This window comes from Pipra filicauda, unplaced genomic scaffold (genome assembly GCF_003945595.2).
Source record: "Pipra filicauda isolate LSUMZ 115617 unplaced genomic scaffold, ASM394559v2 scaffold192_size1418226_pilon, whole genome shotgun sequence".
NCBI lineage: Eukaryota > Metazoa > Chordata > Aves > Passeriformes > Pipridae > Pipra > Pipra filicauda.
This window is the reverse complement of record NW_024104301.1, coordinates 268,837-292,648: the sequence shown is the minus strand read 5'-3', so window position 1 is coordinate 292,648 and position 23,812 is coordinate 268,837. Positions and strand designations below refer to the sequence as shown.

The following is a 23,812-nucleotide window of genomic DNA, read 5'->3' as shown; positions in this document are numbered from 1 at the left end:
GGGGAAGGGTCTGAAGGAGAAGCCACATGAGGAGCAGCTGAGGGCACTTGGTTTGTTCAGCTGGAAAAGAGGAGACTGAGGGGAGACCTCATCCCAAACCACAGCTTCCTCACTAGGGGCAGTGGAGGAGCAGGCACTGATCTCTGCTCTCTGTGAGCAGTGATGGGACTCAGGGAACGTCTGGAGCTGTGTCAGGGGAGGTTTAATTTGGATCTCAGGAAAAGGTTCTTCCCCCAGAGGGTGGTTGGGCACTGAACAGGCTCCCCAGGGAATGGTCACGGCCCCAAGGCTGCCAGAGCTCCAGGAGTGTTTGGACAACGCTCTCAGGGACAGGGTGGGATTGTTGGGGTGTCCTGAGCAGGGTCAGGAGTTGGACTGGATGGTCCTTGTGGTGCATTCCAACTCAGGATATTCTGTGATTCTGTGATCCTGCTGCAGCACTGCCAGTGCCGCTAAAGGATGGCCAATGACGCCAGCTAGTGGCAGCACTTATTTTTATATATATATATTTATTACTTATTTATTTGTTCGATATATATATTTAAAAAGATACATATATATAGTGGGTGAAGGTATGGAGCAATAGATAAGTGTGCTGGGCAGGGCCACACTGTGCCATTGGTGGGTGATGCCACACCGTGGACCCAGAGCGTGTGGTGGTGCCCCAAGGTCCTGTTTTGGCAGAATTGTCTCCCATGTCACCCACACCCGTCTGAGCCAGCAGTGAGTCACCACTGCAGCAATGTCAGGTCTAACCTGTCCCAATGGGAGATGTGATCCATGGAGGAAGGAACTGTCCCCTGTGCCGTGGGCAGTGTCCTGAGCTCCTGCGTGGCTCAGAGTGTGATGGAAGTACATGGCACCCATGGCAGATGACGTGCTTGGTTTTCAGTGTGTCCTCTCTCCAGCCCTGCAGCAGGAGGGTTTGTTCACTGGCAGCACGAGCAAGGCATGAGCTTGGCACGAGTAAGGCATGAGCTTGGCATGAGCATGGCATGGGTTTGGTACCCAGTCCCAGCACCCTTGTGGTGCACCCCAATATCTCACATGGTCTCAGAGCCGACCCTACAGCCGAGGGCAGCGTTTCCCAGTGGATGGACAGCATGGCATTAGCACAGTGTAATTAATCCAGGCAGGCATTTTGTACCCACGCTGCCCTGGCTGATGCAGGAAGTGGAGCCAAAGCACCACTTGCTCTTTTCCATTCCCAAAGCTCTGCTCCCCACCACTTCATCCTGGAATGTCGGCTCCAAATGGGGAGCAGCACGGGGGGGGGTCACCTTGGCTTGGAGACGAGAGGAATTGCGGGTGTGGATCCAGCGGGGCCTGCCCTGGCGTTTATCCCCACGGAGGCAGCTGCAGGCTGGCACTGAGCCTCCTGCCAACACCCCCAGGCTGGGGAGTGTGGGGAGGATCCCCAACCCCTGCAGCCCCCAGAGCACAGGGTTTAATTACCCGTATCATTATCTCTGCTCAGGTACTTACGGGTGTTATTAATGGCTCTGGGAGCATCCAGTGCGGTTCGGGCTGTGCCACATCACCACAATCCCCTTTGATGGTGTGGTCCTGCATCCCTGGGTGGGAAACCAGCCTGTGGGATGCTGAGCTGAGGAATGCCACGAGCCAAAGGATGCCATGAGCATCCCAGGAGAGTCCCAGCTGGAGCTCAGTCCCTGTTTCAGTGCCAAATTTCAGCATTTGCCTCTGGACCCCATGCCAGAATCTGGGCACAAACCTCTTATTTCATCCATCCATGGGGTCTCTGTGATACCCAGCAGAAAGAAGGGAGAACGTTCTCTGTGGAGAAGGATTCTCCAGGGGCTTTTGGCATTAACATGTGGGGCCTGGCAGTCGCTGGTCCTGTGGGGAAACCACGTGCTGGGTGCTGTGGTGAGGTGCTCTGGGATGGGAGGGCAGCAGCGGGTCAGAGAGACCCCCAAACCCCATTTGGGGGGAACATGTCTCCAAATCACTCATTTCCAAGGAACATCCATCCATGCTGGGTGTCTTTGGGGCAGGGTCACCTCAAAGTCAGCTGGTGCAGCAGCTGACACCCTGAATCCCATAGCATGCCCTTGGTAGTGCCAGGCCCTTTATCCCACACCACTTCCATCTCAGCCAGGGATTTGCTGAGCAGCAGGGCTGCTCTGTGTCCTGTTCCAAGTGGAGAAAGCCAGGGGTTGGATTTTTTTTCCATCACAGTTATTATCTTTTACCCTTGGATGCCTGCCACGCGTCCGTGCTGTATAGTAGTGCACCCAACTCCATCCCACTTGCCTGTTTGTCTAACTTTTTGACCCTGGAGAATTCAAATCTATTTTCCTTCCTCTTCTTTTCTTCAAAAAAAAAAACCAACACACCCAAACCCCAAACCTATATTAACCTGGCTCAATAGGAGGCATTTTCTTGAACTTATTAAAAAATCCAGACTTGTAAATTAATTTGTTCATGTTGTACAATGGCAGTGCAGATGGACTCATTAGCATGCACACAACAAATAATTATAGATGAATTTTTAGCTGGCCTGCTTAATGGGCTTGCTGGGTTAATTATGTCAATGTATAATTACATCAGCCCTGGGAGACATAATGGCACACCCCGCTGAGCAGACACCAGCTAATGATGGTGTAATGCTGACAGAGGGAAGACGGACGGCTCCGGATGCACCTGCTTACCTCGGCACAAACCGCCATTGTCTGTGCCCAAACCGGCCGTGCCCGTGGCACCGGGGCACGGGAGATGTCCCCATGGCCCCTGCCCGTCCTTCGGTGCCTCGGGGCTGGCAATGAATGGCAGGAGCCAGGGGTGTCCCCATGGCAGCTGGAAAGGCAGGACCAAGGGGTATCCCGATGGTATCTGGAATGGCAGGACCCAGGGGTATCCCCATGGCACCTGGAAAGGCAGGACTCAGTGTATCCCCGTGGCACTTGGAAAGGCAGGTCGCAGGGATGTCCCTACGGCACCTGGCACGCTGTGGGTTGTTTTAAGCGGGGTGTGGAGAGTGGCTGCCCAGGGCTGGGTGATAAGGAGGGTGGGCAGTGGGTGCCCGGGCTGGTGGTGGGCATCCCTGCTGCTCACCCTGCATCCCACATCCCACAGACCCCGCTCCTGTGCTGGAGGCTGCCCGGAGCCTGGAGGACCGGCTGCAGCAGCTCCAGCGCCTCGAGCCCAACCCGCCTCCCCTGAAGGATCTCAGCCGCCCCTGGAAGAAGCACACGGAGCTCAGCAGCACCAAAGGTACCGCCGTGGCCCCCAGCTGGGCTCCCCCACGTGCCTCTGAGCACCCCTGGGATGCAGGGTGGGTCCCAGGGCCAGGATCTGTCCCCCAGCCCGTGGTCCCCAGCAGCCACCGCTGCTGTCCCCTCCGCAGCCATGTGACACGTGTCCCCCCGCAGAGCGCAGGGAGGGGACATCGCCGGCAGCCGACGGCCTCGACAGCAGAGCACCGAGCACAGAGACCTCGGTGCAGAGAAATGAGGCAGAGAAGCAAAAGTACGTGAGTACTGGGAATGGGGTCGTTTCAGGGCACGATGGGAACATGGGGATCTGTCCCTGCTCCTGCACGGGGGTGTCCGTCTGTCTGTCTCTCCTTCCCTTTGCTCCTTTCCCTTCAGGTTGGGAGTGGTCACATCCTTCCCAGAAACCTGATACACCACCTTGGACACTCTCAGTGTCTGACCATCCATCCGCAGTCCCGGGTGGTTTTGGGGCAGAGCCAGGGCAGGTCCCTCCTGCCATTCCTGTATGCTATCTCTGTGACACGTGGCTTTGCTCAGACAAATGGCTTAAACCCAGGTCTCTGGATGAACCTCATTAAATGACCTTTTAATTTGGAGGCTCCCAGCTTTCTCAGTGCCTTCATTGTTATTCCTTAACACGCTGCGTCGGGAAACAAATGAGGAATCTTTAAACCCTAAATTACAGATCTCTGCGAGTAAGTTCCTGGCAAGTGCAGGCTATAAATAATGCAGAATAACTTTCCCTGATTGCTTCCCCCTCCTCCAGTTAATTACAGGTGAGGGGTGGGCTGTCATTCCCCCCTCTGAGGGGTTTCAGCCACAGGGATCAGGGACAGTTTTCAGCCCAAAGTGAATTTTTTTTAGACCTGGGGCAATAAACTTCTTAACATCAAAGGGGAGCACAACTTGAATGTGTCTTGGTGTCCAGTGGTGGGTCTTTTCTGGCATCAGTGAGGGATGGGGTCAGTGAAGGGATGCAGTGAGGGGTCTCTGTGTGATTTTGAGGGATGTGGGCTTGGCACAGCCGTGGTGCCCCCAGCACATCCCTCATGCCCATCTCTCACAGGGGGCTCCAGGAAGCACAGGTCACTTTGGCCTCTCGGCTGGGGGAGGCAGAGGAGAAGATCAAAGTGCTCCACGCAGGTAGGGGTGCCAGGATTGGGGCTAGTGACCACGGGGGGCCAAGCCCCTGCCCCACAGCTCACCCTCCTCTTCCTCTTCCCAGCGCTGAAGGCCACGCAGACGGAGCTGCTGGAGCTGCGGTGTAAATACGACGAGGAAGCAGCATCCAAGTAAGTTGCTGGCGGTGCCAGGTCACGTCCAAGGCTGATCCAAGATGCCCGTGGCAGCACTGGGACATTCCCATGGTGCTGCTAAATGGCTTGATGAGCTGAGATACTTTAAACCACTGCAGAAACATCCATAGCTGTGGTGTCCTTATCCCTAAACTCCTGCCCAGGCCCTGGATTGTGTCTGTGCCTCTGCACCTGCTGACACCTCTTGCTTTCTCCTCGCAGGGCAGACGAAGTCGCCATGATCATGACCAACCTTGAAAAAGCCAACCAGGTGAGCCAGGAGCTGACTGTCTGGGAGCTGATGGGGTTCCCCCCGCAGAGCCCAGGGTGCTGCACCCACCACAGCGCCCTGAGCATCTGTATGGGCTGGATGTCTGTCCCCAGATTGACAAAGGATTGTCGGGCACCAGGACTGGGGATCCCTACAAAGGGGAGCTCAGATTTCCTTCCCTTGCTGTGACCCCCTCCCCGTGCTGGGGGTCACTGGTGTTTTTGAGCTCCTTACAGGCTCCATTTGTCACCTTCAGCCTCTCCCAGGTGTTTTAGGGCACAATACACAGGGCTCTGGTGTAATTACTCCTGGTCTTGTCCATTCGTCTTAATTAGTTTTATTTAATTCTGAAAATATAGGTACAAATAAATGCAGGTGGATAATAAAAGAGGCTTAAAGAGCAATTTGCATGTAAAATAAAAATGACCTTTTGGGTGGAACAAGGTAGAGTCCTGGAGGTGGTCTGCAGCCAGTGCCCAGGGATTGGGATTGGGACCAGCATTAGGATGCAGGAAGCTTAAGTACGTGGAGGGAGCTTATGGTACTGGTGGTGGGAGCAGAACGCTTGGGATGGGGACTCTTCTGTGCCCCGTGTGGGATGGGATGAGCCACAGGTGCCCAGTCTGATGCCCTTTCTGTTCTGCAGCGAGCGGAGGTGGCACAGAGGGAAGTGGAGAGTTTGCGGGAGCAGCTGGCGGCCGTCAACAGCTCCCTCCGTCTGGCCTGCTGCTCCCCGACGGGCACTGCTGGGGTGAGAGCACCCCTCGGGACCAGGAGCACCCCTCGGGACCAGGAGCACCCCTCAGAGCCAGGAACACCTCTCAGGGCCAGCAGAACCCCCTCAGGGCCAGCAGCACCCCATCACAGCCGGGAGCACCCCTCAGGGCTGGGAGCATCTGTCACAGCCTGGAACATCCCATTGCTCTTGGAAGCACCCCGTCATAGCTAAGAGCACCACACAGCAGCCAGGTGTACCCCACAGCAGCCAGGACCACCCCATTGCACTTGGGAGCATCTTTTTGTGTTCAGGAGCACCCAACCATATTGGGGAGCAAGCCCAAAATACCCAAGGCATGTTTCTACCCTGAGGTGGTGATGCTGGCCATGCCCTCCAGTGTCCCACGGGGAGGGGGACATGCACTCCCATAGCACTCAGATGCACTTGGGAGACCTTTAAGGGCAGAGGAAAGGTCTGTCCCTCCCCAAGGCTCCATCACGCGGGTCCCCATCCTGTAGGACTGAGCTCTGGGACCGCCTACCACACATGGGGATGTGTCTGACAGGGAAGGGTGGCCCTTGTCCTTGTGTTGGGTGTCTGGGAGCTGACAATGTCCCTTCTCCCAGCAGGACAAAGTGAACTATTCCATGTGCTCAGGGTCGAGGCTGGAGGCAGCTCTGGCTGCCAAGGACCGGGAGATCCTGCGGCTCCTGAAGGACATCCAGCACCTCCAGAGCTCACTGCAGGAGCTGGAGGAGTCCTCTGCCAACCAGATCGCCGAGCTGGAGGGGCAGTTGGCTGCCAAGAACGAAGCCATCGAGGTGTGCCCACGGGGGTTTGGGGCTTGTCAGGGATGGGGGATGTGGGTCCGGCTGTGCTGGGTGTGCACCGGGGGCCGGCTGTGAGGACTCCCCTCCTCTTCTCCTCTGCAGAAGCTGGAGGAGAAGCTGCAGGCACAGGCGGACTACGAGGAGATCAAAACAGAGCTGAGGTATGACTTAGGTGGCATCCATGGCTGCCTGCCTGTATCCCAGCTGGCGCAGTGCTGCCGGCACCCACGGCAGCGCTCCAGCAGCCGTAACACTCGGCAACGTGCTGGCAGCAAAGCACCACAGCCACCGAGTCACCCCCTTGTCTCCCTCCCAGCATCCTGAAGGCGATGAAGGTGGCCTCTGCTGGCTGCAGCCTTCCCCAGGCAAGTGCCGTGGCGCGTGCCGACGCGCTGGCCGGGCTGTGCCAGCCCTGCCGCCGGTGCCTCCGCCGCCCATTCCCATCTCGGCTTGGCTCCTTGCAGAGCATATCGAAGGCAGAGGAGGCCCTGCTGTTGGGGAAGGAGGCTTTCTACCCCTCCCAGAAGTACCTGCTGGAGAAGCCCAGCCTGCTGGCCAACACTGGTAGGGCCCCCAGGTTCCATGGCATCCCCAGTCCCAGTGGGAACATCTGTGGGAATGTGAGCAGTGGGGACAGATCCTGTGCTGACTGCAGGAAGGAGCCTGGAGCCAGTGGTGGGGTGGGGGGAAAACAGGGGGTGGGATGTCACCTGGGGAAGCTGAGGGGCTGTACTGGGGCTGTTGCCAGGGGGACTCTAGCGCGTCTCCCTCTCTCATTCCTCTCTAGAGGAGGATCACTCCGAAGACGAGTCAGGGAAGGATTCGCTGGGCATGGAGCAGCCGTACCCATCCCCCCATCACGCCCCAAGCGATGAACCCGCGTCCCCCACTCCCCTCCCGCCGCTGCCGGGCCCCGGCGGGGCCCCCGACGGTCCCCGGACTTTTTCTCTGTCCCCCTTCCCGGGGAGTGAGCGGCTTTCGGGGGACCCCAAGGCCCCCCACCTCCCACTGCCCACGTACAAGAGCGAGAGCACTGCCGGGGGACCCTTCCCCTCCTCCTTCTTCGGGGCCAAAAGCAGCACCGTGCACCCTGCGCCTGCCACCAACGCCGCCAGCCCGCCCGGCGAGAACTCCGAGGGCAGCGCCGGCAGCTCTGCCGAGGAGGAGCAGCTGGACACGGCCGAAATCGCCTTCCAGGTGAAGGAACAGCTGCTGAAGCACAACATTGGGCAGCGGGTCTTCGGGCACTATGTGCTGGGGCTGTCGCAGGGCTCCGTCAGCGAGATCCTGGCGCGGCCCAAGCCCTGGCACAAGCTGACGGTGAAGGGCAAGGAGCCGTTCATCAAGATGAAGCAGTTCCTCTCCGACGAGCAGAACGTGCTGGCCCTGAGGACTATCCAGGTGCGCCAGAGAGGTGAGTGGTTGGGGTGGCCCCGGCCAACAGGTCCTGCCCTAGGATGCTCCAAGCAGTGCCATGGGATCCCCTCCCAGTGTACCCCACTTCACCCCAGCAGCACCCTGGGGTGCCCCATGCCGTGGCAGGGGTGCTCACCAGCCCATGATGTGCTGGCAGGATAGGCAGGGATGTTGCTCCCACCAGGGGCACTCCGGGATTGTCCCTCCCAGCTGCCGGCTGGGATGAGCCCTGGCAAACAGCAGCAATTAACAACAACCTATTGCTGTGGAAGCTGCGTCCCTGGACGTGCTTTACTCATTTATTCTGACAAGTGCCATTTAATTATTCATTAGGCTGTTCTGTGCTGTATGAATCAATGTGCTTGGGAATATTTTGTTAAAATAATGAAGTTTTGGTGCTGCGGGACCTCAGTGGGTGTTGGCATCGCCACAGAATGGTGGCTCCTGGCTCCAGGGACAGCAACTGCTGGTGCTCTCTCAGAGGTGGCAGCGGGTCACTCAAGTCCCTGTGGTGGCACCAGGACTGGACAGTGCATGTCTGTGGTCCATGAATCTGCTGGTTTCATCCTGGAAGGCTCCAATTTATCCCCTGGATCCTATCCACCATTAACCCTTCACCTGCACAGCCAGGAGGGCACAGTGCCAGGGATGGGGATGTGGTCCCCGTGCCCATGTCTCTGCTCAGCACCCTACGTGCCAGTGTGGAGCAGGTGCCCTTGGATGGGATGAGCAAGGTGGTGGGAGGTGCCATGCCAGAGGCAGGAGCTGGCAGCCACAGCTCCTGGGGCTCCGGTAGCGACTAATCGGGAGTGACATTTGTCTTCAAACCAGCATCCCTAAAAATAACTGAACATGAGGAGCAGTAAATACTTCCTGACATACAAGTGGAGCTTGTAAAACCAGCGCCGGTGACAAAGCTGTTATCCTGCCTCTTTGATCAGGTAGCATCACGCCACGGATCAGGACACCGGAGACCGGCTCTGACGACGCCATCAAAAGCATCCTGGAGCAGGCAAAGAAGGAGATCGAGTCACAGAAGGGAGGTAGGTGCTGGCATGGAGTGACCCCGAGGGGTGGCTGAGCCCCTGGGTTCTGTGTGGCTGTGGGTCCCACCCCAAAAATGGCCTTTTCTGGGGGCATTCACGCACTGACATCCACAGACAACTTTTTGGGCATGGTGGAAAGAAATAAATGCTGTCAGGGATGGAAGAATAGCCGTGCAGCAGTGTTCATATCTGGGCTTTTGGAAACTTTGGAGGCACTTTTTCTCCCCCCTGCCCCAAACCAGATGATTAAATGAGGATGCACAATCCATCTGGCACAGGGAATCATTAAAGCAGATGTGCTCACAGTAAATTACAAGAAATGAAATACATTAAAACAGGTAGTCTGCTGAGAAAGCAGAATCCTGGAGAATTAAATTAGACGGGAACAGTGGAAAAACAGACAGGGAAAACAAACATGTTTGTCTATCGTGTCATTGGTAATGGGATTTATTTTGCAATCATCAAAAAAGAAGCTGGCTTTGAGTCGGGGTGTTGAAGCTTAGTGGGTGCTGTTGGTCCTGCTATGCACCCACATCCAAACCAGATTGGGATAAATCCCTTCTCCTCCTGCGTTTTGAATTACGGCCACATGGTGAACAGTGTGTCCTCGGGGCTCCCCTCACCCCTTTTCTCTGTAGGAGAACCCAAGGCACCGTCAGCATCGCAGGCAGTGGCCAATGGGACGGGCGGCAGCAGCTCGGAGGACGCCATCAAGAGCATCCTGGAGCAGGCGCGGCGGGAGATGCAGGCGCAGCAGCAGGCGCTGCTGGACATGGAGTCGGGGGGCAGCGGGCGCCCCGCGGACCCGGCACCCGCCGAGCGCTCCACGCTGGCCACCGTCAGCCAGAACGTCACCCCCGCCTACGTGAAGCAGGAGGAGGGGAGCGGGGCCAGCCCCGGCCCCCCGCAGACGCCCCTGGCTGTCCTCTCTCCCGCCGCCTTTGTCCAGAGCATCATCCGGAAGGTGAAGTCAGAGATTGGCGACGCCGGCTCCTACTTCGACCAGCACTGGGCATCGGAGCGGAGTCTGCTCAGCCGACCCTACACCTCTGTCTCACCTTCGCTCTCCTCCTCCTCCTCGAGCTACTCCAGCATGGCCAATGGCCGGGGCTGGCCGCGGAGTGAGCCCGGCGAGGGTGGCACCAACGAGGACGAGCTGCCGCCGGCGGATGAGGAGCCCCACCGGCTGTCGGAGATGAAGGCAGAGGGAACCGGTGCGGAGCCAGCGGCTGGTGGGCGTCTCTCCTACTATCCCACGTACGTGCCACGGACCCTGAAGCCCACCGTACCACCGCTGACGCCGGAGCAGTACGAGATGTACATGTACAGGGAGGTGGACACGCTGGAGCTGACCCGGCAGGTCAAGGAGAAATTGGCCAAGAACGGCATCTGCCAGAGAATCTTCGGGGAGAAGGTACCAGCCTGGAGAGGGGGGGTCCAGTGTCCCCTCCACAAGCCCAGGGCTCGTTGGTGGCCTTCACCAGCTCCTTCCAGGATCCCCCTTTTCCCCAGTGGCTTCCCCATGGGAGGATGCTGAGTCCTCAGGATCTGACCCAACCCCAAATGGTCTCCCAGTGGTCACCACTAACTGGTTGGTGGCACTTCCCACCAGGAATGCCCAGTCCCTGTGCAGAGACCTGCTTGGACCACCCTCCCATCCCACTGGGTATCCCACCATCAACATCTGTGGCTGGGGGCAAGGGGTCCAGATGTGCCGTGGGGCAGCGGGTGGCAGCAGGTGGCAGAGGGTGACAGCCTAATTCCCCTCCCTTTACATGGGGACAGAGAGCAGACAGCATCCCAGTGCTGGGGGGAGTGCACCCCACCTTCGGCGAGTGACATGTGCATGGTGCCCTAGGTGCTGGGACTGTCCCAGGGCAGCGTGAGTGACATGCTGTCACGGCCCAAGCCGTGGAGCAAGCTGACACAGAAGGGTCGGGAGCCCTTCATCCGCATGCAGCTCTGGCTGACCGACCAGCTGGGCCAGGGCATCAGCCAGCAGCCCACACCATCCCAGGGTAAGTGACACTGCTGTCCCCCCTGTCTCAGTGGTTCCTATGTGCCATCAGTGTCTCTATTCCTTCTGTGTCCATCCTCTGCATCTAGGATGTTTGTCCTGCTCCCACCTCAGCTTCTAGAAGAGCTGTCCCTGTCACCTCCAGCACCCACGCCCTGATCCTGGGAAGCCCCTTTCATCCCCAACCTCCTTAATTTAAAACAAAAAAAAGGAAAGCCACATAAAAAATCTTTGGCTTCATGCCTGGCATAAAACAGTAATGAATTTTTTTATGTTAGTGTCATTTTCTGTCTTTAATTAGTCCACTGGCACCTCCTACTTTCCCATAGCCACTGGAGGGCAGAGCCACAGGCGTCCCTCAAAATAACCTTCTTGTGCTGTCCCTCCCACTGTCCCCCTGACCCCTGTCCCTGGTGTCACACAGCCAGCCCGGCGGAGCCCCAGCCGTCCCCCTCGCCGCCCCCCAGCCCCGCCGAGCACGACAAGGGCTGCCAGGAGCCCCTCACCCTGGCCCTGGAGAGCAGCAAGGAAAACCAGCAGCCCGAGAGCCGGTCGACGCCCACGCTGGGTGGGAAGACATATCCCAACAGCCAGGGACCCGTGGGCATCCAGGAGATCGTCGCCATGTCCCCCGAGCTGGACACCTACTCCATCACCAAGAAGGTCAAGGAGGTCTTGACGGACAACAATTTAGGTGCGGACCCTCTCTCCGCCCGGGTTTTCAGGAGCTGCTGGTGAGGCTGCATGGATCCAGCACTCCAATTCCCGTAGATGCAAGCCCCCATGGTTCGCTCAAGGCGATTCCGGGAGGATGCTGGCTGGGAAATGGGGTGTGCCCACTCCACAGGGGGACTATAGAGCCCATCCCACTGCTCTACCCCCTCTAACCACCTCTGCTTCTCCTCTGCCAGGCCAGCGGCTGTTTGGGGAGAGCATCCTGGGCCTGACGCAGGGCTCGGTGTCCGATCTCCTCTCCAGGCCCAAGCCGTGGCACAAGCTGAGCCTGAAGGGGAGGGAGCCCTTCGTCCGGATGCAGCTCTGGCTCAATGACCCCCACAACGTGGAGAAGCTGCGTGACATGAAGAAGCTGGAGAAGAAAGGTGAGGGTTGGGGTGACACGGCCTCACCGGGGTTGGGGCTCTGTCCAGGCGGGGGGTCCCGGGCCGGGGGGCGAGCGGCACGCAGCTGGGTGTCCTCTCCTGCAGCCTACCTGAAGCGCCGGTACGGGCTGATGAGCGCCGGCTCGGACAGCGAGTCCCCCAGTGCCCGCTCCGAGTGCGCCAGCCCCAGCGTGCCACCACAGGACCTCAGCCTCCTCCAGATCAAGAAGCCACGGGTGGTGCTGGCCCCGGAGGAGAAGGAAGCCCTGAAGAAAGCCTACCAGCTGGAGCCCTACCCCTCCCAGCAGACCATCGAGCTGCTCTCCTTCCAGCTCAACCTCAAGACCAACACTGTCATCAACTGGTTCCACAACTACAGGTATGGGCACTCCTGGGCTTCGGTCATCTGATGGTGCTGTGCCACCAAGGTGGTGTCACTGCTCCTCTTCCATCCTTCCCAGCCCCTCTTCCCTAGATGGGAGGTGCAGACTCACACATGGTCACTGGAGGTCCCCAGGTGTGGGATTGTAGCCAAAATGCTGCCTGTGCCCTGGCTGGTGGGTGTTCAAGAGTGTTTACCACCTTGAGTCATGTTGAGCATCTAAAGAGGTTTCCGTGATCATATCCACCTGCTCCACAATGGCTGGGGGAAAGCCTTCTGGAGGCTCCTGGAGCACAGGATTCATCCCTACAGCAGTACAGGCTTCATCCTTAGGCAGTATTGTAGATGGACATATCCCGTTTTTCTGGCTGGAGATGCTCTTTCAAGACATGCAGTGTCTGTGACACGGGGTGAGGGGTGGAGGTTGCCGACCCTCCGCTGTTGTGTCCTGGCAGGTCACGGATGCGCCGGGAGATGCTGGTGGAGGGTGCTCAGGACAATGACACGGACCCAGAACAGAGTGGTGGGATGGCCATCCCCGGACGTCGGGCCCCCCACAGCCCCGACTCGGATGCCGAGGATCGTAAACCCGTGTTCGCGGGGGGCGAGCACCCCTGTGCTGCTGTGCCTGTGAAGGTGAAGGAGGAGCAGGGGGACACGGGCGGCTGGAGCCGCCGGCGGGACTCACACAGCCCAGCCGGGGCGGACGAGGGGACCGGACCTCCCCAGGAGGAGCGGGGGGCAGCCCACGCTGCCGCCCCCAGCGCCAGCAGCCTCTCACGGCGGGGAGGCCGTGCCGGTGCCACTGCCGGGGGACCCCCAGCGCCACCACCGCCGCACCCCGACAGCTCCCAGTCCTCTGCAGGGTCATCCCGTTGCAGCTTGGAGGTCTCCCCAACATCACCCTCAGCGGCTTCCTCACCCGGCCTCACCGGCTCAGCCTCACCGGGACCATCCTCAGCCGGGCCGGTCTCACCGGCGCTCCCGCCGGCTCCCGGCCCTCGGCTCAGCACCAGCGTCCAGCGGCGCCACGAGAAGATGGCCAACCTCAACAACATCATCCACCGCCTGGAGCGGGCTGCCAACCGCGAGGAGGCCCTCGAGTGGGAGTTCTGAGCCCCCCCGCCACCCTAAATATATATATACACAGCCACATATATATATATATTTTGATAAATGCAGTGTGCACCGAGAGGCGACGCCGGCGCCATGGAGGGGAGTGCCCGTGGAGAAAGGGGGTACCCTCCCCCCCCCCCGCTATGAAGCCACTCCTTGGCTTTGTTTTAAATGTGAAAAAACTGGGAACAATTTTAGAAAAGAAAAACAAAACAAAAAATATTTATAGACCTCTTTTAGATATTTTAATAAAAGGATACTTTGGAATTTATTAACAGCTTAAGCTGCTTTGATATTAAAGATAGCTATAAAATCAAGATGATGTAGCAGTCGTGTCATTAAATGTACACTGAAGTCTTGTAGTTTGCCACTGGATGAGATTAAAAACAAATAAAAAGACCCCAAACAAAAACCAACCCAAAAGAAAAGACTTTTTGAGCAAAGCCATCAAGAAGCACTGAGACTGACCAAATTTAAGAAACTTTTGCAGTTTCCACCCCTGTCTGTAAGACACTGCATCGCTTCTGCCCCAGCCAGAGACTGCGTCCTAGTCCCTGAAGACTCTAAAGCGACCCCCCGACGCCATCGAGTATGTATTTAGTTCTGGTGGTTTATGTTTTTGGAAGCCTTTGTAACACAGAATGTCCCGTGCGGTTGTATATGTTGTAGAGATGTCTGCAATAGCCTCCTGGAACAAGATGTAGCATGGTCCCAACGCCGTCCCTCGCGCTTCCTCCAGCCGGCAACCGGTGGCAGCTCCCCTGTGGCGCGATGCGGCCGACACCAGCTCCCAAGGGAAGAGAGAAAATATGGCAACAGCAAAGAAAGCGAACTGTGCTTGGGATTTTGGGAGCAAGGTGGAAAGAGGTACCTGGGTATGCCAGGGATGGCACCGGCTTGCAGGGGATGGACATCCATCCCATCCCGGTTCCCCGTGCTCTGCCATAGTCCATTTGGGAAAGGAAAAGAGATGGAGCCTCCCTGGGGCAGCAGTGCTTGGGGTGAGCACCCAAAATTCATGAGCTCTGCTCTGCTCGGGGCTGCTCCAGCATCACAGCCAGTTCTTGTGGCTGAAGCACTTTTTTTAGGGAGAGCGCCCGAGTAGAAGGAGCATCCCCTTCCCACAGCCATGTCCCAGGCAGTGGCTGTTGGTGGTGCCAGGATGAGCCTTGGGATGTCTCACCTGCCTGAACTGGGCAAGCTCAGTCCTGAACTGGGCAAAGCACTATCGAGCTTTGGCTTTCCAGGGTTGATCCTGTGCAGGATCAGCTCAGTGGTGGCACCATCCTGGCATGCTCCCTGTCCCCCACCCCAACCCCACCACCTCCTGCTGGCCTGTGCTGACAAAATGCCTTTAAACAATTCAGGGTGGCCCGTGCTGGGCTGCCCTGCCCTGTCCCTGCCATTGCCCACCAAGGCCCGCACCGCCAGGAGGGCTCCCTGCCAGGCTCCCAGGCTATGCATTGACTGATTTTCCACTGTAAACACTTTTATCAGAATAGAAGATATTTTTATATTCAGGTGGTGGTGGATGAGCAATGCTGAAGGCGCCTCAGCGAGGGCATGGCTCTCCTTGCCCACCTGCCCTGCCCCAGCGTGCCCACGGCCGCTCTTTTCCCTGCCACCACGCTGAGGAAGGTCGAGGTGCAACCATTGACTGCCTTCTCCGTCGTGTGCTAGCGGGAGCTTTAGTGGAACGGGACTTGAGGAAGCACTTAGGATAGTCCTGAACATGGCAATCCTGTTGTATGAAAGCCAGCGGGACATACCGGTCACGTTTTTGTTAGGCTCATGTTCTGTACTTCAAAAGTTTCTATGAGATCGATGAACTTTGTTTAAACAATTTTGGAAGGAACAAGTTCTGTAAAGAGCCACTAAATACAGAAGTTGGATACGACTCTGGCCTTGGGTTGTGTTTTGTCCGGAGTTGGTGGGATGTGAGCTCTGCTCGGCTTCACCCAGTGCCTGGTGTTGGCACCCTTGGAAGTCACAGCTTTGCTTTGGGGTTGTGGCCATAAACATATTCCAGTGACTGGGGGGTAAAAAATAGGGTGACAAATGGGGCTAGTCCAGCTCAGGGTGCGATCCTCCCCCATGAAATTCCTGTGCCCATCCCTGCTGCAGGTTTGTTCCTGCTCCATGGGGTAGCTCAGTATCATCCAGCATGAGTTTTGGCTCGGTTTATCATAAAATCATATCATGGAATGCTTTGGGTTGGAAGGGACTTTAATGCCCATCTTGTTCCAACCCCCTGCCAGGGGCAGGGACACTTTCCACTAGACCAGGCTGCCCAAAGCCCCATCCAACCTGGCATTGCCAGTGGCACCACACCCCAGCACAGCTCTTCTTTGGAGCCAACCATCGCCAGGCAAGTTGGCAGCTCCAACACGAGGCAGGGCTGTTTGTCTGATGAATTAAGAAATCCATATGTTGCCTATCTGTTTAAGCTTGTTTGTCAGATAACATGTTGGGAAGGACTTATTTTTAATGAATATCAGAACGTCTGGAGAAGCTGGGCCAGCTGCCATGGAAACTGGAATCTTCCTCTGTCGGGAAGGACGGGGCCACATCAACCATCTGGGGGCTGCGGGTGCAGCTGCACCCCGGCTGCCCTTGGCACTGCTCCAAATGCCAAAACATGTAGCTGGGTGCCGTGCCCAGCCAGGAGCAGGGCTCCATGCTCAGCAGGGCTCTTGGCAAGCAGGTGACCCTGGCTGGCTTCGAGCCTCAGTTTCCCCAAGAGGTGATCCCCTGACCTCCACAAGACCCTGTGTTAGCAAGAAGCTGGAGACATTCACACAGTGGGGTGTCGTGGGCAGGGACATGGGGACGTGTTGGCCCCTTTCATTAGGGCAGAGTCCTCGGTCTCTGTGTAGCACCAACACCAGCCCTCACAAGGGGACAGATATTTTGTCCCTGGTTAAGACCCATCCCTGCCATGGGACCACCCTGGCACTAGGTGTCCTGATGTTCCCAGGGTGGCACCATCCCGTCCCATGTCTGCAGGAAGATGTGGGGCTCTAGGGCACTGCAAGACCCTGGCACTGGCCATCTCCCCCTTGGGTGATACAGTCCCTGACCAGCCCCACTGACATGGTGGGGACAAGATGGAGACTAAAACAGAGGATTAATTCCCACCTGGACCCTCCTCCCCAGGGTCTTAAAGGCACAAACAAGAACCAGGGCCAGAAGGGAATTTCTGAAACTTTTATTGTAGCAAAATCTTGTGCCTGTCCCAAGGGGGCAAAGGGAGCCAGAGCCACCCAGCCCAAAGCTGGGACACCCTGACTGCTCCACCGTTACCCAGGGCGGGTCACCCTACCTCCAGGCCAGCAGCCTGAGTGTCTCTTGGGGAAATAAGAGAGAAACACTGGCATGAGACACCAGCTTTGGCACATGAATCATCCCTCACGCTCCGCTGCTGACACACGCATTCCCATTTGCCACTGTGAGCGATGCTTCCCCTTAGTGAACTGGTACAGGGACGTTGTGCTGTCCCAAAATATCCACAAGCAAGGCAGCACCCGCAGCTGCTGCGTTCCCCTGGGGTTTGACCCCCCCCCGAATTCAGCAGCAGTAGCCCTGTAATGCCCGAGGCCGGGTGTCATCAGCCCCCCCGGCAGCTGGAGTGTGCAGTGCTGCTGCTGCCACTAAGGAAGGGCTGCACTCACTGATATTTTCATTTCAAACCACATCCTGCTGGAGCAGAGGGATCTGGTGGAGCTCAGCCGACCTCAGCCTTGTGCTGGGCAGGGAGGGGAAGTTGGTAACAGGCTCTCCAGCTGTGAAACACCCACACAGGCACTCAGGCAGGCGAGATCCCATCAAAATCCTCCTCCCAAAGTATTGTCTATGCATGATCACACTGCAAGAGCTTCAAGAGGCCCCACCAGATCCAGAGCAGTGGTCGATTCCCAGGAGGCATCAGTGAGTGGTTCATAGGTTGCTTGTGCTGAGTGGGCCACCCCACAGCCACATCTGGGCGTGACTGGAGGGTGCATCCCTGCCTGGCACGAGATGCCCATTTCACCATCATGGAGCAGCGCTTGGTGCTGGGCGCTCACTGGCACCATCAAGGTGTCCATCACCACCACAGACAGGGCTGCGCATCCCAGGGTGAGGAGGGGCAGCACCAAGGATGACCACCTCCACCCTGCCACAGGTCCTGGTGTGTTCCCAGGGCTTGGCCGCCACTCAGGGCCGGGGCCCACGCTGCTTCTCCAGCCAGTCCTGCCGCAGCCGGGCCACCTCCCGGCTGTACCGCTCATGGAGCTGGCTGAAGGTGGACGGGCTCTGCACTGTGGCCTCACCGTTCAACACCCGCCTGCGTGGTGGCAGCGGCGGCGGCAGCGGGGTCCCCTCGTCATCATTCCCACCACAGCCAGAGGTGTCCGGTGGCTGGCCCACTCCCAAGGCATTGTTCCACACTGCGCAGCCATTCTCCTTTGGCAGGATGGCAGGCAGAGCTGGCAGCCGCTCCAGGGACTGCTTTGGCTTCCAGGAGCTGGGACACTCCCGGGAACCCCCACATCCACCAGCCAGCCCCCAGCGTATCTCCTCCAGCTGCTTCTCCAGCTCCCGCACCACCAACCGCATGTAGTCGAAGCTGGCTCGGGAGAGCGACTTCACCCACGACTCCATGGCCGCCTGGCTCTCGGCCGCCAGCACATAGGTGCGGGATTTGGTGCCGCTAAAGCGGATGGCAAAGGCGAAATCCTCGGCTGACTCACAGAGCTCCACGTTGCAGCCCTCCAGCACGATGACGCCCACCGGCTCCCGGCTCTCCCGCTCCTCAAAGTAGAAGAGCATGTTGCCCTTGAGCACGAACCAGCGGCGATGATACGCCGTGTGCCGCTCGCCGCGCTTGTAGAGGAAGCCGGAGTTGTCGGCCGGGGAGTCGCAGGTGGCATAGAAGGCCAGGCTCCGCTCGTTCAGCTTCATGGCTCCGCGCCCTGCGGGGACAGAGGGGCGGCTGCGCCTTAATTGCATGGGAATAAACCATCGGCTTTTTGTTCCCGGTGGCGCCAGACCCGACGCGCAGGAAATGGAGGTGGTGAATAAACAACCCTGGGATACTTGGGATAACACCGCCCTCAGCCAAGGTGCTGTGTCCAGCGAGTGCTGGGTGGGTTGTGGTTCCTTGGGGCTCACTGGGGAGGACGTTTCTCTCCCCAGTAGAGTGTTTTCCCGCGAAGGAGCCCCAGGCAGGGCTTGTCCCGGTGCTCCACGTCACCTGGCACAGGTGACCTTCCCGCCGGCGCCGTGTTTGCCGTGTGGCTCCGCTCCTCCCCACGGCGCGCAGGGAGGGTTTTGGCCGGCGCCGCGGATCCGGCTGCGGCTCCAGAAAGCCGTGACCATGAACCCTGTCACCCGGGCGAGGCCACCGCTCCCCTTGTCCCCTGATCGCCGTGCCAGGCTTTCCACCCACCTGGACTCTGCCTCTACCTCGGCTCTCCGGCGGTCACCAGCATCAGCGAGGCGCGGGCGGCCGTGGAGGCCGTAGGAGCGCTGGTTCCGGGGTCGGACGGTGTAAAGGAGCTTTGGGGGCCCCTCTCCCGCTCCCGCCCGGTCACCTTTGTCCTCGGCTCCCGCCGGCCCGGCCCGGCTCGGCCCGGCCCCAGGGCGGAGCGCTGCTCCCGCCCGCCTCCGCCACCGCCCATCACCGCGGCCCCGCGCGGCCCGCGGGCGGGAGGAGGAGCTGGAAAACCGCTCCGGAGCTCACCCCCGGGGCTCAGAGCTCCTGGCTCGACCCAAAGCCCTCGGCCGGTAACAGTTCCTCAGCACCAGGGAGAGAGAGAGGAATGCGAGAAGAGGTGGGGGCGCGTATCGAGGGGTGTGGGAGAGATGCACATCCAGGGAAGTATAGATGGATGTACATGTGGATGTATGCATGGATATACACATGGACGTACGCAGGATGTACATGTGGGTGTACTCATGGGCGGGAAGCCCAAGTGTTTAGTGCTGAAAGTGGCTGCACATTGAATTTTTGATCAGATTTTGGGGGCAAAGAATTGGGATCTTGGGAGTGTCTGGCAGGGAATGGGCAGAGGTCAGTGGATGAGGTGAACAACACAAACCCACAAAGAGGGCTGGAGGTGAAGGCAGCAGGGCAGGGTCCTGTGTGGGTGGGAGATGCTGCAGGGGACCAGGCTGCAATTCCTGTCTACTCTTCTGAGCTTCCAGACGTGTCTTTGGGAGAAGCTGGGCCAAAGCTGAGCGAGGGTGCCCTAGTGCAGAGGAACAGAAGGAGCTGAGTGGCCTGGATGGTGTCTGGGGGCAGGTGACAACTGACACAAGGAGCAGGGAGTGATGAGCCATTAGCTGGGCACTGGAGCTGCCGGGTGTTGTGCCACGGCGTGGGCAGAGCCCACAGCCCCCTCGCTCCTTCCTGCCCACGGGCACCACATGGCACTGGAGCCGTGGATGCACCCTCAGCCGGGTGGCCAGTGCTTGCCCCATCTGGGCCAAGGGTGAGTGGGTCTGGCTGTGCCGAGCGCTGGGGCCAGGGCTGGATCTCCCATTGCTGGTACCCACGTCCCAGGACAACTATAAACCTTCTGGCTGGGAGAAACCTCCAGTCTGACTTCTGCTCTTGGTTGGCCTTCCAGGCTGAAAGTGTCACCAGTCCAGGAACCACCTTGGCAGTGCTGCTGTCCTCACCATGTCCCAATAAACACCAGAGTCAAGGATTTGCTCTCCTTATCACTGTCCCTTTCCTCCAGTTTCTTCATCCCCCTGCTTTGCTCCATGCCATGTGTATATTTTAGCAATCCCGCTGTTGACGACCATTTTACAGGTCCCCATCCCAGAAATCCTGCTGTCGGTGACCTCTGCCACAGGTTGTGGTCCTCACCACTCTCCCCTTAGATGCCCCCACCTCCCTACACAGCTGCTCAAGGCCTTGCAATCTTCTGCTTGTGTCAAAGGTTTTCAGTTCACCGAGGGCTTTCCCTATCACCTGCAGACTTTCACTTTCAGGCTATAAAAAGGGATTTAAACCAGCACTAAAACTATCAGGGCTTTATCTTCCCTCCTGAGCTGAGCAGCTCTGTTCAAGGTCGCTGGTGGGAAATCTCAGGTCTCTGCACCACTTATCTCCCTGCCTTGCTGAGAGATGCCTTTTCATGTAGCAAGATTAGAAGGGGAAGGACCGTGGGGAGAAGCAATATCTCTATTAGAGTAGCTGGGGTAATTGGAAAAAGGCAACTGTGCTCCCAGCTCTACTTTTCTTTCCTGGGACTCCAAAATTACATTTACTTCTAGCAGCCCCACCAGCCACTTCAGCAGAGGTTGTTCCAATGGTTGTTCCTCCTCCACAGCTGCTTCCCAAGGAGCTCCGTGGAAGCTGCTTTGGACAATCACCCTAATTCCTCAAAAAGCATCAACAAAATTCCCCTGTGAGTTCTTGCTTCCTGTTGAGTCTCCCTTGGGACAGTCGCGTGTTGCTCCACAAGCTCCAGCACTTCCCCTTCTGAGCGGCTCCATATTTTCCCTGTTGTCCCAGGAAGGAGCCCAGAGCCTGCACCTCAGTGTCCCCTTCCAAGGCTTGATGAGAAAGATGGGAAAATAAATTCCCATGCAGAGCTTGCCCGACAGCAGGGAAAAGGGAGAAGAAAGGGGTCTGAAAGGAGGCCAGGGGGTGCCAAGAGCATGGTGCCAAGGGGCCATGAGGTGCCCTTGGCCTCCGCTTCCTGCTGCTCCCATGACCGGTGACTTGGTGTGGTTACGCAGCAGCGGGTGCTGGACGGCTCAGCGAGGTGAGCGGGAGCTCTGAGTCACCCCCAGAGCTGGAAATCTTGGCGTGCCAGGGAGTCCCAAGGGGCTGCTGGATGCCGGGTGCTGTGTGTCCCCCCGGCACACGGGGGAGGAAGGGTGCGGGTCTTCATCGTGACCGGCAGCGAATGGTCCCCCGGGACCCCAGATGGGCCCCGAGCAGTGCTCTGGGGTTCAAGGCGAACAAGTCGTGACTGTCACAGAAACTGGGCGTGGGGCTGGCGCGACACTCCCCAGCGCGTTTCGGGGTGCGGGCACCCCTGTCCCTCCCCACTCCCACGCGGGATCTTACGTCCCACCCAGTCTCCGGCCTGGCAGGCCAGGATCGGGGTTCGCTGCCCCCGGGGCAGGAGGAGGCGGGCAGGGAAGGGCCGGAGGCGGCGGCTGCAGCGCGGCGAAGGGCCGGGAGAGGGCGGCGGGAGCCCGGCCACGGCGGCGGGAGCGCTGCGGGGCTCGGCGGGGAGGAGGGGGCAGCCAGCCTCGGGGCACCCCCCATCGCCCCCTTCATCACCCCCCACCACCATCCAGCCCATCACCTCCCCCACTGCGACCCCCATCACCACCCTGATGCTCATCCCCATCAGCACCCAGCCCGTAATCACCCCATCAACCCACAATCTCCCTCTCCATTACCACCTCCAACCCCACCCAGCCCTCTGAATGGGCACATAAAAGCCAGGCTAAGATTTTGAGGGGCATTGCCAGCTCAGCACGGATACCCATAGCCAAGCATTTCCAGAAGTCACCCCAGAGCGCCTCTCGGCATGCTGGGGGGAACACTCATCTCATTGTGGGATGGCAGAGGTCACCTGAAACCCATCACATCCCAGCTGGAGAAATGCAGACGTGCCACTTCCAATCCACCCCACGCATCCTGAAAACGGAATAGGCCAGCGCACAGGAATTAAAGAGGGAAGTGGGAAGGACTGTCGGAAGCCGAATAAGGGTTTTACAGGAGAAGAAAGCAGCAATGGTTAAAAGCTGAGGGCAGTGCAGAGCGGAAGGGAAGCAGCAGTGTGTGTGTGTACAAGGGCATCTGTGCAGCTCCACATATACAAACAGAAAAAGCAGAAGTCGGGGCACTGAATTAGCAGTTGGGGACTGTAGAAAATCCATACAGGAAGCAAAACAACAGAGAAATCTCGGGCCACTGGGGCTGAGGACGCTGAGAGGGCGCTTCTGACATAGATTAAGTTGATAAAGAAAAGTGCGATCGCTGGGAGCTGGGACAGCAGCCCGTGGGAAGGAGGGCAGGCATCCGGACCCGCCCGCCGCTCCTCCGTCCTCAGGAAAAGAGCCAGAAGGTGCAATTATGCGTAAAGCAACGGCAGGAGGAATTAAAAAGCAGCTTTTAAGGTAAGATCTTATCATGTCAGCTGCTCCCGGCCACTTCGCTGTGGGGTTTGGGAAGGGCTGGTTGGATGCAGAGTCGCCTGATCCCTGGAGCAGGCGATGCCCAAGGGTTTTGTGGGGTTATGTCTCAAATCTGATTCGGGGGGGTTAGTGAGGCTGGAGGGGGGCAGCAGGGCTGCATCCATACTGACTGTGGCCCAGGGGTGGCACAACACCAGCAGGGAGTTCCCATTTCGGTCTGTCCTTGGAAGGAGATGGATTGGGAATGTATAGGGTGAATGACTGAGGTGTACTTTAAAGCATCGCTGGGGATGGACCCACCGGGGGTGGCACACGTGCTTATTCACAAGCAGCTCAGTGTGCCTCAACCTGCTCTCCAAGGGCAAATTCCCACAGTTTCCACATTCCCAACACCCACAAATCCATTGTGTGGTGTTTGTAAAATCCCGGCTGCCACATCCCTGGGTTTCCTTGGCTTGGATGGGCACCAGCCCCAGGCAGGGCTGCTCTGCTGTGACTTCTGCTTGCCCTGTGTGGGGGTCTGTGGGGCAAGGAGAACTCCTCTGTCCCTGGCACTGCTGCCATTCTGCAAGGATGAGGCCTCAGAGTTCTTGAAACAACTGGTGACACGGGTGGGAGCTGTCAGTGGGCCAGACGTTGTGGTACAGGCCACAATCCAGCCCTTTCCTGGAAAAAGGTGCAGTGGAAGTTTATTTTTCTCCCATTTCCCATGGCAGAGTGGGCGACTGCAGCTCTGCTGTGGGGCCTCTGCTCCCCTGGAACGAGATGGCACCAGGATGGCACCAGGATGGCTGAGCCTGACCCGTGTCCACCCACACCACTCCCCAGCCCTTCCTGGGACCAAAGGGACACTGAGACCGCTCGGTCATGGCTGAAGCCCTCGCCCACGGTGTGGGACAACTGTGGGCCCTGTGTCCTGACCCGCTCCGGCTGGGCGTGGGCAGTGCCCCGCGGTGCCTTTTGCCGCAAGACAATTTGGAAGATGATGGGAAATGGGGTTTGAGACGGTGCCTGGCCCACTGCTGCCACCGCAGAGGTCCCTTGGGTCCCAGCCCGCGGAGCCGTGGGAGGACAAAGCCAGTCAGGAACAGTAAAGTGGGGTGTTTTCCTGCACATGCCTCTCCCAAACCCCCAGGAGACCCCAAGCTCGGGCACCCTCCCGACTGCCGGGGGGCCGGGGCCAGGGGTGCCAAGGCTGACACCTCCAAATCCACAGAGAGAAAAAATTTTAA

At 58.4% G+C, this 23,812-nt stretch overlaps 2 protein-coding genes across 8 annotated transcripts in view; one reads left to right on the top strand and one right to left on the bottom strand.

Annotated features, from left to right (window-relative positions):
* CUX2 (cut like homeobox 2) overlaps positions 1–15,327 on the top strand; it is a 67,472-nt gene extending 52,145 nt beyond the window's left edge. For 4 of the 6 annotated variants that reach the window (XM_039380310.1, XM_039380309.1, XM_039380312.1 and 1 more), the window contains 17 exons: positions 3,100–3,237; positions 3,396–3,492; positions 4,306–4,382; positions 4,465–4,531; positions 4,757–4,805; positions 5,452–5,556; positions 6,153–6,344; positions 6,456–6,514; positions 6,670–6,917; positions 7,141–7,767; positions 8,711–8,812; positions 9,454–10,229; positions 10,674–10,833; positions 11,257–11,526; positions 11,744–11,932; positions 12,038–12,311; positions 12,770–15,327. In XM_039380310.1, the coding sequence (XP_039236244.1) occupies positions 3,100–3,237; positions 3,396–3,492; positions 4,306–4,382; positions 4,465–4,531; positions 4,757–4,805; positions 5,452–5,556; positions 6,153–6,344; positions 6,456–6,514; positions 6,670–6,917; positions 7,141–7,767; positions 8,711–8,812; positions 9,454–10,229; positions 10,674–10,833; positions 11,257–11,526; positions 11,744–11,932; positions 12,038–12,311; positions 12,770–13,430 (4,091 nt within the window). In that variant the 3' untranslated portion in view covers positions 13,431–15,327. The remainder of the gene's footprint in view (positions 1–3,099; positions 3,238–3,395; positions 3,493–4,305; positions 4,383–4,464; positions 4,532–4,756; positions 4,806–5,451; positions 5,557–6,152; positions 6,345–6,455; positions 6,515–6,669; positions 6,918–7,140; positions 7,768–8,710; positions 8,813–9,453; positions 10,230–10,673; positions 10,834–11,256; positions 11,527–11,743; positions 11,933–12,037; positions 12,312–12,769) is intronic. The other 2 variants (XM_039380311.1, XM_027714899.2) reach the window with 1 other exon arrangement.
* Positions 15,328–16,622: 1,295 nt separating this feature from the next.
* PHETA1 (PH domain containing endocytic trafficking adaptor 1) lies at positions 16,623–18,989 on the bottom strand. 2 transcript variants are annotated; one of them, XM_027714902.2, is made up of 2 exons: positions 18,859–18,989; positions 16,623–18,382 (listed from the first exon to the last, which is right to left on the bottom strand). In XM_027714902.2, exon 2 carries the CDS (start codon positions 18,369–18,371, stop codon positions 17,625–17,627), a length of 747 nt encoding a protein of 248 aa, XP_027570703.1. In that variant the 5' UTR covers positions 18,372–18,382; positions 18,859–18,989; the 3' UTR covers positions 16,623–17,624. The 2 variants fall into 2 exon arrangements, with proteins under 2 accessions (XP_027570703.1, XP_039236254.1); XM_039380320.1 differs by having other exon boundaries at positions 18,876–18,989.
* Positions 18,990–23,812: the final 4,823 nt, after the last annotated feature.

Bases quoted from the DNA above. Each gene is read 5' to 3' on its own strand.
- PHETA1 (XM_027714902.2), bottom strand. From the start codon at position 18,371: ATGAAGCTGAACGAGCGGAGCCTGGCCTTCTATGCCACCTGCGACTCC.